Source organism: Haemorhous mexicanus, chromosome 16, assembly GCF_027477595.1.
Source record: "Haemorhous mexicanus isolate bHaeMex1 chromosome 16, bHaeMex1.pri, whole genome shotgun sequence".
NCBI lineage: Eukaryota > Metazoa > Chordata > Aves > Passeriformes > Fringillidae > Haemorhous > Haemorhous mexicanus.
The window spans coordinates 5,717,548-5,734,518 of NC_082356.1; the positions used below are offsets into that span (position 1 = coordinate 5,717,548).

The 16,971-nt window shown below is 57.4% G+C and overlaps 2 protein-coding genes across 2 annotated transcripts; one reads left to right on the plus strand and one right to left on the minus strand.

Annotated features, from left to right (window-relative positions):
- The first annotated feature begins 292 nt into the window (after positions 1 to 292).
- Positions 293 to 4,291, plus strand: LOC132334610 (myoferlin-like). Its single transcript, XM_059860714.1, has 14 exons — positions 293 to 382; positions 636 to 749; positions 826 to 981; positions 1,070 to 1,161; positions 1,619 to 1,767; positions 2,023 to 2,159; positions 2,466 to 2,555; positions 2,629 to 2,750; positions 2,956 to 3,097; positions 3,175 to 3,274; positions 3,423 to 3,736; positions 3,810 to 3,919; positions 3,992 to 4,130; positions 4,202 to 4,291. Exons 1-14 carry the CDS (start codon positions 293 to 295, stop codon positions 4,289 to 4,291), a joined length of 1,845 nt encoding a protein of 614 aa, XP_059716697.1.
- A 5,032-nt stretch (positions 4,292 to 9,323) lies between these two features.
- On the minus strand, positions 9,324 to 11,405 carry LOC132334841 (bolA-like protein 3). The gene is given in 5 exon segments (XM_059861025.1): positions 9,324 to 10,213; positions 10,490 to 10,578; positions 10,783 to 10,859; positions 10,861 to 10,883; positions 11,344 to 11,405. Coding segments are annotated over 5 exon segments (285 nt in total). The 5' UTR covers positions 11,374 to 11,405; the 3' UTR covers positions 9,324 to 10,147.
- Positions 11,406 to 16,971: the final 5,566 nt, after the last annotated feature.

Sequence of the window (16,971 nt, forward strand, 5' to 3'; positions counted from 1 at the left end):
TGGGCTGAGCTGTTCCCATTGCCACTGGGGAGAACATCACTGCTGGCTGGTGGAGAAGCCTTGGGCCAGCAATGTTTATGGGCTGGACGTGTGACTTTGGAGGGAGGGGAGGAAAGACAAGGCCCCAGCAGCCCCAGAGCCAGATCAGTGCACGTGCTCCTGCATCTGCCCCGGGGCTGATGCCAGCCCTGCTGCAGCTCTCTGCTGGGGCTCGGGGGATCAGTGCCTGCTGGGGGCAAGGCACAGGATTCTTCCCTTAGTCTTTTGCCAGAAATTTCATCAGAATGAGGACATGGAGGAGGACTGGTGGAGCAAATTCTATGTGTCCATGGAGGACAAGGACCCCAAATTCCCGTGGGGAACCAACGAGGACAGACTGAATGTGAGCCAGAGCCTGGGACCTGCACTGGGACAGGGACAGCTGGGGACATGGATGGGGACAGAGACAGGGACAGGACAGGGCTGGGGACAGGGACAGGGAGGATAAAGGGAGTGGGTGAGGACAGGGATAGGGATGAAGGTGGGGAGGGGACAAGGATGAGGATGAGGAGGGAATGGGACAAGGATGAAGAAAGGGCCGGGCCCGCGGTGGGGAGCAGCCCCGGGTCTGATCCAAGGCCAGCCCTGCCCCGCAGATCTACGGCTGCGAGCTGGAGGCGGTGCCCGAGTTCGAGGGGCTGCAGGATTTCTGCCAGACCTTCCCCCTCTCCAAACCCGGCCGTGCCCCCGAGCCCGTGGGCAGCTTCAAGGTGGGTGAAGCCCTCCTCCCCGTGGGACGCCGTGGCCGCGGGGCGGGACCCCCGGAGGGCACCGAGGGTCTCTCAGGGGCTGTTCCGCATCTACCCCGTGCCCCAGGAGGGCGGAGCCGCCCCCGCGCCGCGCTGCTTCCAGCGCCTGCCGCCCCGCCAGCCGCAGCCGTGCCTGCTGCGCGTCTACGTCGTGCGAGCCTTCGACCTGTCCCCCCGCGATGTCACCGGGCTGGTGAGGACAGCGGGGACGCCCGCGGGGCCGGGCGGGGCGGGGCGGGGCGGAGCAGCCGTGTCACCGCGGTGTCCCCTCCGTGCCCCAGAGCGATCGCTACGTGCGGGTGGCGCTGGGCAAGAAGACGCTGGGACAGCGGGACCAGTACGTGCCCAACACCCTGGAGCCCGTCTTTGGCAGGTGCGGCACTGTCACCCCCGGGGCGGGTGGCCCGTGTCACTGTCACCTCCAGGGGGCACTGGGGGCGCTCACCAGGTCACCATTCCCAGTGCTGTTGTGCCACCAGATCCCTGTGCCATTCCCTGTGCCACCACCTGTCCCACTCCCTGTCCTGCCATGTCCCTGTGTCCTCACCTGTCCCACTCCCTGTGCCACCAGCTGAACCATTCCCTGTCCTGAGGGACAGGGAGGGGACACGGGGGGCTGGGAGGGGGGCCAGGAGGGGACATGGTGGGCACAGGAGGATGGCACGGAGCGGGCACAGAGGGGGAATTGGGACACAAGGAGGGGCAGGATGGGGGGCACAGGAAGGTTTGGAGGGCACAGGAGGGTTTGGGGGGCACAGGAAGATGGCACAGAGGGCCAGGGGCGGGCACAGGGGTAACTCCCAGCAGAGGTGCCGCTGCCCTGTCCCCAGCGCGGGCCCCGCGTGCTGGCGGGACCAGCTGTGCCCCAGCCGGGCCCTGGAGCTCCTGGCGGGCACCCGGGGGCTGCCCGGGCCCCGCTTCAGCCGCGGGGGCACCGCCCTGAGCCTGAGCGGGCAGCGCTTCGAGCTGCGCCACTTGGGTGAGGGGAGGGACTGGGGGAGCTTGGGGGGGTGTGGGGGGTTTTGGGGGGATCTGGTGGGGTTTGGGAGCATGTGGGGTGGGTCTGGTGGGGGTTTGGGGGGGTTTGGGGGGGGGTCTGGGGTGTTTTCCAGGGATCGGGGGGGGGGTTTGGGGTATCTGGGTGGGTCTGGGGTGTCTGGGGTAATTTGGGGGTGTTGGGGGGGGTCTGTGAGGTGGCTGTCGGGTGGGTGACAGGTGGGTCGGTGTCACTGAGCGGGGCCACCCCCCGCCGCGACACGCCGGGCCCCCCGGGAGCGCCTGGCCCTGCACGTGCTGAACCTGTGCGAGCTCTTCCCGGAGCACTTGGAGACCCGCGGGCTGCAGAGCCGCGCCCAGCCTGGCCTGGAGCAGGTGACAGCGACACCGGGGACAGCGACACCGGGCTGGGGGTGACAGCGACACCTGGCGGGGAGGGGTGATGGGGACATTGGGGTGACAGAGAACGTGGGGATGGGAACATCGCAGGGACAGCGACGCTGGGGTGGATGCCAGGGACCCCAGGAGTGGGTGATGGGACCAGGGGGTGACAAGGACAGGTGCTGGGGGGACAAAGGAACCCTGCGGTGATGAGGAGCCTGGGGCCGTGGGGACAGAGAGGGGACACTGGGGGACACCCGGGGACATGGGGCTGGTGCCACCCTGTCCTGCTGTCCCCAGGGCAAGGTGCAGATGTGGGTGGACATTTTCCCCACCAGCCTTGGCCCCCCTAGGCCCCCTGTGAACATCGACCCCCACAAGGCGAAGGGGGTGAGTGAGGGACAGGACACCCCTGTGGGGACAGGGCCACCCCCCGTGGGGACAGGGCCACCCCGGGTGGAAGGTGACCCGTCCCTGTCCCCTCCTGAGGTACGAGCTGCGCTGCGTGGTGTGGAACGTGGGGGACATGGATCCTGGGGACATCAACCTGCTGGGCCAGCGCATGAGTGACATCTACGTGTCCGGGTGTGTCCCCATCATGTCCCCTGTCACCCCCCAGCTTCTGTCCTGCTCACTCCAGAGCCCCTTGCAGGTCCTTTGTCACCAGAGGGTCCCTATCAGCCATCCCCAGGGTCCCTGTCACCCCAGGGTGTCCCCATCCATGTGGGCACAGTGGTGACAGCAGTGTCCCCTGGGGGGTGGCACAGAGGTGACAGCGGTGTCCCTGCAGGTGGCTGGATGGGCTCTCCGAGCAGCAGCAGCACACTGACATCCACTATCGCTCCCTGAACGGCCGCGGTGCCTTCAACTGGCGCTTCGTGTTCCCCTTCGAGTTCCTGGCGGCCGAGAAGCTCTGCGCCATCCGCCGCAAGGTCAGAGACAGCCAGAGAGGGGACAGAGTGGGGACACAGCCCAGGGACACGTGCGACCTTGCCGTGTCCTCGGGCAGGAGCACGTGTGGAGTTTGGACGAGATGCTGCTGAAGGTGCTGCCCAAGCTCATCCTGCAGGTGTGGGACAATGACAAGTTCAAGGTGGACGATCTGCTGGGTGAGAGCCCGTGTCACCACTGGGGGGACACCGCAGGGGACAGGGGACAGCCAGTGGGGACAGGGAGCACCCATTGGTGATAAGGAGCTCCCCCAGGTGACAAGGAGCTCCCCCCAGTGACAGAGCTGTCCCCTGCCCTGTCCTGCAGGGATCCTGGAGCTGGAGCTGACGCAGCTGCCCCACCCGGCCTGCAGCGCCCGCCTGTGCCGGGCCACACTGCAGGACCTGCCCTGGTTCTCCTGGGCCTGGCTCTCCCTGCCCCGGTTCTTCTGGGCCCAGCTTTCCCGGGCCTGGCTCTCCCTGGCCCGCTTCTCCTGGCTCTGGCTCCCCCTGGCCTGGCTCTCCCGGTGCTGGTGCCGTGCCCTGGCGCGGCAGCGCTCGCCCCTGAACCTGTTCCGCAGAAGGAGGGCGCGGGGCTGGTGGCCCTGCACCGTGCACAAGGACGGTGGCCAGTGGCTCTTGGTAGGTTGGGAACGGATTGGGGACACCCACACGGGGCTGGGGGACAGCAGGGACAGATCCAACCGCCCCGCAGGGGAAGCTGGAGCTCAGCCTGGAGCTGCTGTCGGCGCAGGAGGCCGAGGAGCGGCCGGTGGGGAAGGGCCGGGAGGAGCCCAAAAAGCACCCGACCCTGCCCGAGCCCAGGTGAGCCCAGGGCGAGCCAGGAGGGGCTGGTGGGCAGGTGACAGGCGGTGGCTGAGCCCGGTGTCCCCGCAGGCACCCCAAGTCCTCGTTCCTGTGGCTGACATCTCCACTGAGCCTTGTCCGCCACGGCGTCCGCTGGCACTACCTGCTGTGGCTCGGCCTGGGGCTGGCGGCACTCCTGCTGCTCCTGCTGCTCCATTCCTTCTTCCCGGTCAGCACTGCCCCACAAATACCCCGCTGGCACCCCTGAACATGCCCTGACTGCCCCGTGTCCCCCTGCAGGGCACCCTCAAGGTGAAGGTGGCTGACCCACGCCAGCTCCTGCCGGCCAAGGAGCAGCCGGGCACGAAGCCTCCCCTGACGGAGCGCTGAGGAGGAGCTGCCCGGCTCCCCGATTTCCTGGCTCTGAACCCCCCTCCCGAGCTGCTCTGGATGTCCTCGGTGCATTCTGCAGCCAGGAGGGGATTGTCCCATCCGGAACGCTGGGGGAGCTGCCCATGGATGTTCCCTCCTGAACAAAGCCGTGTCCAAGCAGCACCAAAGCATCGTCCCTGTCTCTGGTGGCTCGGGGAGGGCATGGACGCTCTAACCCCAGCCCTGATCCCAAATTCAGCCCTAACTCCAGCCTAGGTTCAGCTCCAGCTCCCAAACTCAGCCCCAATTCCTGCCTTAATCCCAACGGCGTCATCAGCCCCCACCCGAGTGCCAGCCCCAGTCCCCTGGGCAGGACGGGGACACCCCTGGGGAGTGTGGCTGCGAGGGAGGTGGGAGCAGCACGGGCTCCTCTGTGCCTGGTCCTGGATCACGGTGGGATGTGGAAGGAGAGAGCCAGCCGGGTGCCCTGACCGTGGGGCCCAGCTCAGGGAAGGAGGAGGGACAGACACTGGCCGGATCATCCCCCAGGAAAACGACAACGGACACTGGCAGCCATGCCCACTCCGCGCCGGACCCTGGGGAAGGAGGGCACCGGCCGGAGCATCCCCCGGGGCCAGGAGGGCCGAGATGCCCTGGCCTGGCCCTGCCCCAAGGCAATGTGAAGGCTCCTGGTAACCAGGCCCAGTGCACCCAGGCCCCGCCCCTCCCGGGACCCTCTTAGCCAATCACATTGCTCTGTCCTGCTCTATTCCCTGCCCCCCATTGTTTGCACTCTGCTCCCATTGGCTGCGGGCAAGGGGGCGGAGCTAAACCTGCCTATATAAAGCAGGAGCAGGTGCTGTGCGATCAGTTCAGGTCCAGCGGAGGCAGCGGAGCAGAGGAAGCAGAGGAGGCAGAGGAGAGCGGAGCTGCCAACACCAGAGCCGCAGCACCGGCCGAGCCCGCAGAACCAGCAGCCCTGGAGCTTTGGCACTGGCTGGACCCTTGGCGTTGCCAGCCCGGAGCCCCAGCACGGGGTGGTCGTTTGGGGGAGGCTGGGAGGGACGGGGATCCACCGATGCGCCGCTCTCGCCGTCCTTGCGCCTCTTCTCACTGCCGCCTTCTCGGTACCAGCCCCTCCGAACGGGAGCGGCACCAGCAGCGGCACCACCCCCGGCTCAGCAAAGGTAAGGGCCGAGAACCGCCGGGGCACCGAGGGACCACGCCGGGCTCCCAGATCGGGGGCTCGGCCACCGCCCCGGCCTGCCCAAGGTAAGGGGATGGAGAACGTGGCAGCCCCCCCAAACTGGGGGGGGTCAGACAGCAACCCCGGCTCAGCAAAGGTAAGGACCGACAACCTGGGGCACCGAGGGACCACGCCGGGCCCCCCAAACCGGAGGGGTCTGGCCACCACCCCGGCCTGCCAAAGGTAAGGGACAAAATAAAATTGGCAAAAATCACATTACGTGCTGTGGCTGTTCTTTGATAGCTCCATGCATCACTCGCCACTCGCACAAATCACACAGCGCCCCCAGAAGTGGGGCTTGGACCCCCAAGAGTGGGGCTGGGACCCTCAGAGACCCCTCCCCGTGGGCCTGGGACCACCAGAAATGGGGTAGCAACCACCAAAGACCCCCACCCCATAAACCCAACCACCCCAAAAATGGGCTTGGGATCCCCAGAGACCCCTCCCTGTGGGCATGGGACACTCATAGACCCCTCCCCATAAACCTGGGCACCCCAGAAATGGGGCTGGGACCCCCAAAGACCCCTCCCTGTGGGCCTGGGACCACCAGAAATGGGAGAGGGACCCCCAGAGACTCCTCCTCATAAACCCAAGCTCCCCCAAAATGGGGCTGGGACCCCCAGAGACCCTTCCCATGGGGCTGGGACCCCTCAGTCCCATGAGGTTCCGTTGTCACGACTCTGCCCTGGGTGCCACCAGGTGTGGAACGCCTGCCGTGTCACAATAGAGCCTCGGTTTCGTCATTCCTGGTGCTGTGATGTCATGGAATTTATGGAGTCTGTCCTCGTCCTGGTGTCAGAGAAAATTGAAATGAAAATTGGACTTAATGGCGTGAGTTACCCTCCGCTAGGATTCCAATAATCCCCATTTCCAAGGATCCAATTCCAACTTCCAATAATCCCAATTTCCCAATTCCAATTTCCACTGGGAAGAAATGAAGAGATGAAAGTGAAAAAATAACAGTCTTTTATTAACAAGCAGGGACGCAACATGTAGAAAAAAGAAGTAAAGAATTTATTGGAATTTTATGGAATTAATGGAATCTGTCCTCATTCAGGTGTCAGAGAAATTTAAAAATTGAATTTAATGTCCTGGAATCCTCCTTTAGGATTCCGGTTATCCCAATTTCCAATAAACCAATTCCAGTTTCCAATAATTCCACTTTCCATCGGGAAGAAATGAAGATCTGAAAGCGAAAAAATACCAATATCTTTTATTAACAAGCAGGAAATGCTCCCAAAATCCCGAATTTAGCGTGGCCCCGCCCCCACCCCGCCCTCACCCCTGCCCCTGGGCCACGCCCCTTTGGAACCCTCCGCCTCTTGACCAATCAGATAGCTCGTCTGCATTTTGGTCACGCCTCCCCTCTGTTTGCTCACAATGTGGACTGTTGGTTGCTCCGCCCCCATGCTGTTTTCTCAATTCCCATTGGCTGTCCTGTGCGGGGGCGTGGCTCAGGCTGGGTATATAAAGCGGGTGGCGGGAGCAGGGGGCTGAGTTCGGGATCAGGATCGGCGGCGGACCGGAGTGGGTGGAGACCCCCGGAGCGAGCGAAGACCCCCGGAGCAGGGCAGCCGGACAGCGGAGGATCCCAGCGGTGGACACTGCAGTGGCCAGAGCCTGGATGATCCCAGCGGTGGACACTGGAACGGCCAGAGCCCCCGGACCGGGGCGGCCGGACACCAGAGGATCGCAGCGGTGGACACTGGGGCGGCCGGACACCGGAGGATCGCGGCGTTGGACGTCGGGGGAACCACAGCGATGAACACTGGTCCACAGACCGCCCCCGCGCACATTACGGTAAGCACGAACGGAGCCGATCCGCCCCCTCCCGGTAACGGGAAGGAGGACGGAGATGATCTGACTCACCCCCCTGCTCAGGTGAAGACGGTCCCGGCCCCCCACAGCGGAGGAGCAGCAAGGGTCCGGAGACCCCACCGGGCATTCCGCTCCAGAGACCACCTCCGCACACATTACGGTAAACACGAGCGGAGAGGATCCGACTCCCTCCCGGTAAGGGAAGGAGGACGGAAATGATCTGACACCCACCCCACCCCCCAACAGCGGAGGAGCGATAAGGGTGCGGGGACCCCACCGGACACTCCGCTCCAGAGACCACCCCCCGCCCACATCACATCACGGTAAGCACAAACGGAGAGGATCCGGCCCCCTCCCGGTAACGGGAAGCGGCTGGATATAACCTGACTCCCTCTTATCTCCACAGTGGGCACAGACAGTCCCGGGAACTGGGGAGCAGCGGGGCTGCGGAGACCCCCACCCCCCTTCCTCCCCCCATTAAATTAAACACAAACTGAGATGAGCCGGCCCCTCCCGGTAATGGGGAAGGACGGAGATGATCTGACCCCCCCGTTCATCCCCGCACGGGACCGGGGTGGAGCTGAACCCCGAACCAGGCCCTCCTAAACGGGGGACAACCGAGACCAACCGGGCCCTTCCTTAACAGAGGAGAACCGGGACCACCGGGCCCTCCATCATGGGGGAGGACCAAGCCCACCGGGCTCTCCTCAACGGGAGAGGACTGAGACCGGAGCCAGAGACAAGCCTGTCCCACCTGAGGGAGGTGAGGAGGGCTGAGACTCCCAGTGCCCCTAAATGTAGAAATGGAGACCCCAAAAAAGACAGCCAGAGACCCCCACCCCCCGTAAATGGCGGGAGGACGGAGACCCCCCCCCCCCCCGGTGTCCTTCAAGGGTGAGAAGGGTGGAGACCTCCCCGAGCATCCTGCGGGGTGAGAGGGGCAGGGCAGCATCCCCAGAGCCCCTCCAGGCAGCCCTGGGCCCAGAGAGAGCCCCTGAGCATCCCCCAGGCTCTGGGCAATGGAAACCAGAATTTACAGAAATCAAATTTTACAACAGATGGGGAAAAAAAAAACCAAACTAGAATTTACAAAAATCAATTTTACAACGCATGGAAAAAAAAAATCCAATTTTACAAAAATCAAATTTTACAAGTTGTGGGAAGTTTTGGCTGATATTGACGCCCCCAAGGAGTCACTTGAGGTGAAAACACGAACAAATCACAAAGCCCCAGCCCCCACCCCGGGGCTGTGCCCATCCTTGTCACACCTGGGGGCTGCTGGGGGTCCCCACCCCTGAACTGGGGGACCATTGGACCCCCCCCTACTTAAGGGAGGGGACAGAAATGAAAAGTGAATTTAGGGAGGGGAACCCCCCGGGCCCCCTCCGACCCCCCAGAGGCAGAGGGGATGGACCTGGAGCGTCTGGGGGCACCAGGCAAAGGAAAATGGGCAGAAATGAATTCTAACAGCTCGTAATTTGGCTGATAATTTGATTTATATTTTGGCTGATTGATTATTTGGCTGTTTATCCGGCTGACTGTTAGTTTGGCTGATACTTTAGCTACTTATTTAGCTGCTATTTGCTCTCCCAAGTAGCACTTGAGATAAAAATGCAAACAAATCCCAAACCCCTGGGCTTGGGAGCACAGGGCAGCCAGAGATTCCATCCTTGTCACACCCAGGGGCTTTCCAAGTGATTAATTATTTAATTATTTAATTGTTCTGTGGATTTAGAGGCACAGGCCCCCCCCAGTCCCTCTCAGTGCCCCCAGTGTGACATGGATGGAGACCTCTCGAGTGCCCCCAGGCTCTGAAATAAATAAAATTCAGTAAAATCTGACAGCACAAACCAGGCGTGGACTGATTATTTATTACAATTTATTATATCATTTATTATTTTTATAGTATTTATAATTTATATTAACTTTATATACATGATATATACTATTTATATTAATTACTATTCCTTATATAAAAATGTGACATTTATTATGGATTTTGTTTAATGGCTAATAATAATAAAAATTGGGGGCTGAATGTAAGGTCAGGCTTAAAGGTGGGGTTTGGTTTAGGGCTGTGGGTTTAGGAAGGGGCTGCAGTTGGGGCTGGGTTTGAGGTCGGGGTTAACCCTAAGCCAGCCCCACTTTTGGGGGTCCCAGGCCCATGGGGAGGGGTCCCTGGGGGTCTCAGCCCCACTTCTGGTCTGCCTGGGCTCATTTTTTTGGGGTCCCACTCCCACTTTTGGGGTTCCCGCGCTCATTTCTTGCCCCGCCCCCGAGTGGGCGTGGCAGTGCAGCAACGCCCAATACAGGGCCACGCCCCCTTCACAAAATTCCCGCCATTTCCCGCAGCTCTCGCGAGACTTGGCGGCGTGGGTGGGGCTCCCTCAGAGCAGCCCGGCTCGGCCTGGCCGCGCTCCCCTCAGCCCTCCCCACTCCCTCAATCTCCTGCTCCCCTCAGCCCTCCCCGCTCCCTCAGTCCGTTCCCTCAATCTCCTGCTCCCCTCAGCCCTCCCCGCTCCCTCAGTCCTCTCCCTTATTCCTTCCCGTTCCCTCAGCCCTGTATGCTCCCCTCAGTCCTTTCCCTCAGGTCTCTCCACTCCCCTCAGCCCTTCCCGCTGGGGAATAAAGCCCTCTGCAAGGACCCTTCTGAGAACGTGGGCTCCAAAACCCTCCTTCAAGGGCCCTTTTGGGCTCCAAGGCTAATAATAATAATAACAACAACCATCCCCAGGACTGAGCACACAGCACGGGGTGGGGTTCACGCCCAGGAGTGCAGCCCTGGGCCCCTTCTGGAGCTCGGGGCAGGCTCAGCCCTTGGGGGCCGAGGTGAAGATGCGCAGGCCGTGCATGTGCGTGATCTCCTCGCTCAGCGTCTGCGGGGCAAGCGCGGTTCAGGGCCGGCTCTGGCCTTGGAGCAGCCTCAGCCGGCAGCCACAGCCCCACAGCCAGGGCTGCTGCACCCTCAGCCCCTCTCTCCCATTCCCTCACACCCATTCCCTCTCCTCTGCTCCCTCTCCCATTCCCTCTCCCCCGTTCCCTCTTTCCCATCCCCTCTCCCCATTCCCTCTCCCCAATTCCAGCTGTTCCCTTTCCCTCTCTTCATCCTCTCTCCCCTGTTCTCTCCCATTCCCTCTCCCCCTTCCCCACACCTGGGTCACCATCCTGTGCTGCTGCACCGGGCGCTTCTCCCGGAACAACTCCGACTCCATGTGGATCTCATACATGTCACCGCAGCCTCCTGGGAACCCGGGACAATTAACACCAATTAACGTCAATTAAAATCAATTAAAGTCAGTTCAAGTCAAGGCTTGAGCACCCTCACACTCCTGCCCTGTCTGGGGGTCCCCGCAGCCTGGGGGGGATGGAGACTGACTGGGTTTAAAAAAAACTGGGTTTGGGGTAACCAAGAGCGGGTTTAGGCCCAGCAGGAGCGGGTCCCTACCTGAGATGCCCACCACCTTGATGGCCGAAGCCCGCGGGAATTTCTCCCGCAGCAGCCGCGCCAGGCGCGACTCCCCGCCAGGAGCGGCAGCGCAGGAACAGCTGGGGAGAAACGGCCCTGAGAGCCCCGGGGGGACCCCAAAAAACAGCCCCGGGAGCGGAGGGGAGGGGAAAGGGAAATAGAAGCTGCCGGCACCGGAGGGGGGCACAAGAAGCTGCGGAACCCCGGGAGATGCGGGCGAACCGGGAGAAGGAGGGGTGGGAACGGGAGCTGCCATCACCGGAGGATCGGGCGGTGGGAACGGGGCCTGCGGAGGGGCGGGGGAGTTACCTGTGCCGGGGGGACATTGCGAGGAGCGGAAGCACCGGGAGCGGTACAAGGAACGGGGGAACACCGGGAGACGGTGGGGAACGGGGCCCGGGGACGGACACCGGGAGGGAGCGCGGGCCGCGGTTACCGGCACCGGGGGGACAAAGGGGGAAACGGGCCGGGAGGGCAGCACGAGCAGGGGGAGGGAGACGAGGACAAGGACAGAGGGACAGGGGACTGACGGACACTCACCGGGCCCCGGCTCAGCCCCGCCGCCGCCATCCCGGGGGCGCGCCGGGGTCACCTCCGGCTCAGCCAATCAGAGCACGCCGGTGACAAAAGGGGCGGGGCCAGCGCTGCACCCCACGAGCGCCCCCTGGTGGTTCGGAGGACCAGGAGAGGCCCCGCCCCCCGACGCCCCCCAAAGGGTCCCCACCAAGGGTCCCCTCCTGCCCCCATAAAGGTTCCCCTCCTGACCCCACAGAAGTCCCATCCTCCCCCCACTCCATTCCCATATTCAGGGTCCCATCCCGACCCCCAAAAGGATCCCAAAAGGATCCCATCCCCCCTCTCATCTCATAGATGGAGCCCCCATCCTGATCTCCCCCCACAAAGGACCCCCAGTTCCCATACCCAGAACTCCATCCAGACCCCCAGTCCCAAAAACCCCATCCCCACAAACCCCACAAACCCCTATCCCAAAAACCCCAATCCTGCCTCAAATTCCCACTACCAGACCCCCAATCCTAAAAGCCCCAACTCCAAAAACCCCAACCACAAAAACCCCAATCCTGTCCCAAATTCCCACTCCCAGACCCCCCCCAACCCCAAAAACCCCCATCCCAAAACCCCAATCCCACAGGAATTGCAGCCGAGCCTGGTGTTGAGTGCAAAAAATAAATATAAAATTTATTAAAACACCCACAATATTTTAAAGGTATCGGGAATAATAACACAGCCCAACTCAGAATAAAATAGAAATTAAAAATAAACAACAACAGAACAACAACAACAACAAAAAAAACAAAAAACCAAAACCAAAACCGGAGGGGAGGATCCAAACTTGCAATTTTTAGGAATCTTAAAAAATAAATTTATTGAAACATTGGGGGAAAGGAGAGGAAAGGGGAAAAAACAACACAGAGAGAAAGGGAAAATGATACAAAATAAAATTATCGGCATCGATTTCCTGTCCTAGGAGTATCTACAGTTTATTAAGGTTCATTAATTCATTATTTAATTAATCCTATTGCCTTGAGATGTGGGAAAAAATTCTACCGCTCCTTGATCCGCCCCAAAACTTCATTTCAAGTAACCCCAGAGCCGAGCCCAGCCAGGAACCCCAAAGGATTTGGGACCCCCTGGTGCCTCCCCCGCAGCAGCCACCATCCCCAGAACATGCCAAAAAGCGCAGGAACAGCCCCAAAGAATTCCCAAAATAAATCCCAAAAAGTGCCGGAACAGCCCCAAAGAAATCCCAAAATGAATCCCAAATAATGCTGGAACACCTCAGAAAAAATCCCCAAAAAAATCCCAAAATAAATCCCAGAAAGCCCCAGAACATCCCAAAAAAAATCCCCCAAAAAAGCCAAAACAAATCCCAAATAATGCTGGAACAGCCCAAAAAAATCCCAAAATAAATCTGAAAAAGTGCCAGAACACCCAAAAAAAAATCCCCAAAAAACCCCCCAAAAAATCCCAAATAATGCCGGAACAGTCCCAAAAAATCCCAAAATAAATCACACACAAAAAAAAAAATCCATAAATAAATCCCAAAGCACGCTGGAATACCCCAAGAAAAATCCCCCCCAAAAAACCCAAAATAAATCCCAAATAGCACCAGAATACCCACCAAACAGATCTCCCTGGGGGCAGAGCATGGAGAGCATCAGCTCCTTGGGCTCCTCAGGAGCTGGGGCAGGAACAGGATGTGCTTCGGGGCTTTGCCCACAGCTGGGCAAACGGGAGAAAAACCCCAACATCAGCAACAAACCTGCCCCAAACCTGCCCCAAGCAGGCCCCAAATCTGCCCAAAGTCACTCTGGACACACACCAAACAATCTGCCCCAAATCCCACCAAAATCCTCCATGGTTTGACCCAGGGCTGTCTCAGCATTTTTAAGGATTTTTCAGAGTTCCAAGAAATGATCTCTCAGCTCTGTGGGAAGCCTCCTCTAAACTGATGGTGTTGTGACATCTCCTCCAAGGAATCAGATGCAGCCCCAATTATTATTACAGAACCACTCCAACAGTTTGCTGGGTTTAAAGCATCTCTGTGCTGGGGGAATTTTGGAGGAGACAGCTATTGGATGGTTCATTAGTCTGTCACCCCCAGACCTTCACTCCTAAGTGCCATTCTCAAGAGCCTTGTTTTAAATTACCTTTAGGGAATTCTCTCCCACTTAGAGCTTGGGTGGTGGCCAGGCCTCAGCTCTGCCTGGACAGGAATTTGCCAACAGAGCCAGATGTTTTCTGCATCAAAATGAGATTTGAGTTGCTTGCACTTGGCAATCTGACCCTCTAGACATGACTGTTGAACTATTCTTAAAGGGAGCTTGGGAATTATTGTCTGGAAATAATGATCCAAGTCCCCCCTGAATGGAGGTTTGTCAGCTGTTTGCAGACTTTGGGATGATGGTACATTATTTCAGAGGTTGCTATTTACCTAATTCCACCTATGTTGTTAGTTTTGTCTGCTATTTGAAATATTCCTGATTGCTGTATCCAAATTATTCCTAATTGCTGTAAGTTTCTTGTCCACTGCATGTATTATTTTACTATGATGTTGCTTCATACTCATAACAAAAGACATGCATCTCATTCTTAAAAAACAAAAAAGAAGAGGAAATAACACCTTAAGAACGTTCAAATAATGCAATATGGACATGAGAAATTTGGACAACTAATCATTCTGAATGATGCAATATTTACATGAGAAATTTGGAAAAAAGCTCACCACATCTAAATCCCAACTGAGTGCACCACAGTGAAGCCCAATTGATTCATTACCTTCAGGAGAAGATGTGCCTGTGTTTTATCATCAGCAGCTCAAAGCTGTCACCTGTTCATTCCATCAGACACTGATCAGCTCTGAAAAAATGAGGCCCAGGGCAAAGAGAAATAACCTCATCACCTTGCAGCCTCTGTGGCCAGAGCAGGAGCAGGAGGAGGACTGCCAAGACATGGCTGGATCTGGAAACTGACAGAGGCACTTTGCCAACAAAAGCCTCATGGCACCCTCATGGTACAGTGCTCCTACTGACCTTCTCCAGTTATTCCCTGTTCCAGCTCCCAGGAGGACATTCAGGGATGGCAAAGATCAACATTTCCAGCGAATGGACTTTCTCATACTCCTCAACTAATTGGAAACAATGGTCATTTCTTTCCATTTCCCCAAGAGACATTGGACATTATTCTTCTGTTTTCTCATGCTGCAAAACCCTGTGTCAATGACTTGATAGAATTTGGTAAGTTTTGTTGATTGTAATTGCTCTTTTATCTACCTTATCCCATATCTAATAGATAACCAGTGATAACCTTGATGAGATAATACCCTCACAAGAGTGAGCAGTTTCAACATCAGAACACAGGAGCCTTTTTTAAATGAACAAAAAGGGGGAGATGTCATAGACAGGTAGAATAATGATAAAAGAAAGGCCCTATGAAATCAGGCCTTGCTCTGCTCTATTAACAGCTGGCCTGTCATCTCCTCTGAGTGCAGCTAAGCAGTTACAAGTTCCCATGTGAAGCGATTTTGAGAATGAGACTTTGTGAACAATCTATTCTGAGGGTGAGAAACAAATGCACCTGCAAGAACAAGAGATTTGTGCCATGAGAATCAGTGAAGAGAACAGAAAAACAATACAATAGAGAGATTTGATGCACAACTAAAATCTATTTATTAAACAATAATAGAAAAACTGCTGAGAAATTTGTTAACTAGCTAAAATTAAACAAGATGTCTAATAAACTGAGTATAATTAGTTGTGTGAATAAAAAAATTAGGAGTCCTTCTCCATCCCATGTGGTTTTTCTGGGATTTCAGTTCCCCCCCTTCTTTTGGACTTTGGCTTTCCCCTTCTGTGGGGCTTTGGTGACCTTCTTCTCTGGGACGTTGGTTTCTTTCTTCTCTGGGCCTTTCTTTTCCTTCTTCTCAGGGGATTTTGTTTCTTTTTTTGGGATTTTGGTTTCCTTCATCTCTGGTGGTTTGCTTTTCCCCTTCTCTGCTTTTGGAGGTTGCTTCCCCACACAGACACCCTTCTTTCCCTTCTTCCACCTCTCTTCCTCCTTCTGCCTCTTTTCTTCCTCTAAGGCTTTGGCCTCCTCCTGAAGCTTTTGAGCGGGCTGCTTCAGTTCCCTTCTGCAGACAAAACAGAAAACATGGCTGAGAGTCCCACCAGAAACTTGGGCTCACCAGTCCTGGCTGGCCCTGCACTTAATTCCTTCACCCTGAGGCCATTTCCGTGAATTCTCCTCAACCCACAGAGGTTGGGAACATCCCAAGTGAGGGCACTGGTGGAAGGGGACCTCCAGGACCAGCCAAACCCGAGCTTTGCCATCATCAGCTCTTGACTGTGCAAGCTCCCTCTTAAGGCTCAGCCAGAGCCCTCCAGCCCAGTGCCAAAGGCTGATCCACCAGCTCTCTGTGCTGGTGCTGAAAACGCCCTTTGTCTCTTGGCTTCCCAGGTTAGAGCAGAGCACAGATTGCTCACATCTGCTTCTCTCTCCTACCATTCTTACTCAGCTCATTCAGCCCCTTCTCCCTGGGCACAGCTGAAGCATGATTTTAAAGGGTTAAGATTTCAGCTGAGGGTTAGAAGCAATTCCCATGGATCAGGATGTAAGGCAGATAGGCAGACCATAGGTTAATGATTATGAGATGCTTAAGCTGGAGCTGATTGTTCTATTGTTTACCATTAGGAGCTTCTTTCTAGAAGGAAGTGGAGTAAGTGAACTGTTAGAAGAACAAATTGAAACCAGTAGAACAACTGTTAGCACCTGGGCTTGATGTCAATCAATCACTAAGCAGGGGACCTTGGATCATGCCAGAGGGTCACAGAGACCTGATGAAGACATTCCTGACTTCATCCCTTAAAACCACTGACCAATTTCAGACCACCGACCCAATTCAAGAGAAGAATTGCACAGGTGTGAAGGACCAATGACCTCATTTGAATACAGAGCAGGGATGGGAGGTGCTGGGGCTGTGCAGATGTATTGTATGTAAGATCTTGGGAAATAAAGAGAGGGCAGAGAACCTTGGGCAGCGCGGTCACGCCTTTTAGGGACGGCTCTGGTGCCGCCCGCCGGTGTTAATAAACACACCACTGTCTGACTTTAATTAGTTAGAGAGTCTCTGTCCCTCATCTTCGGTTTTAAGGACTCCTAGCCTGCTCCTTAATGAGAACAATCCTGTCAGTCAGAAAGCAAAGGCTGCAGGAACTCCTCTCCTGCCAGACAGGCTCTTGGCAGCCAGATTTCCTGCTGGAACCCAGCTGTGACCAAGCAAACCAGGGCTGGCTGCCGTGGAAACCATTGGAAGCAGCCTCATCCATCTCCTCCCCATGAAACCAACTTCAGCCTGGCCTGAAGAAGTCCTGATACACAGGCTTGCTTTGAGCAGCCTCCACTCCCAGCTCCACACTTGGCCTGTGTGTCCTGAGCTGGGCTGCCTTGCTGGAGCTGAGCTTCTCCTGTGCTTGCCTACTGCTGCAGCTGAAGGGGAGCCTCAAGGACATGAGCTTTTCTGGGCGCTGTCCCACCACAAGGAGAACCTGGCAGATCAGCATTGCAAGGACTTCATCTGGGGCAGGAGCAGGACCCAAAGCAAGGTTTGGTCTGTGCCCCATGCCTGCCCATCCCACAATCCCACTGCTTTGG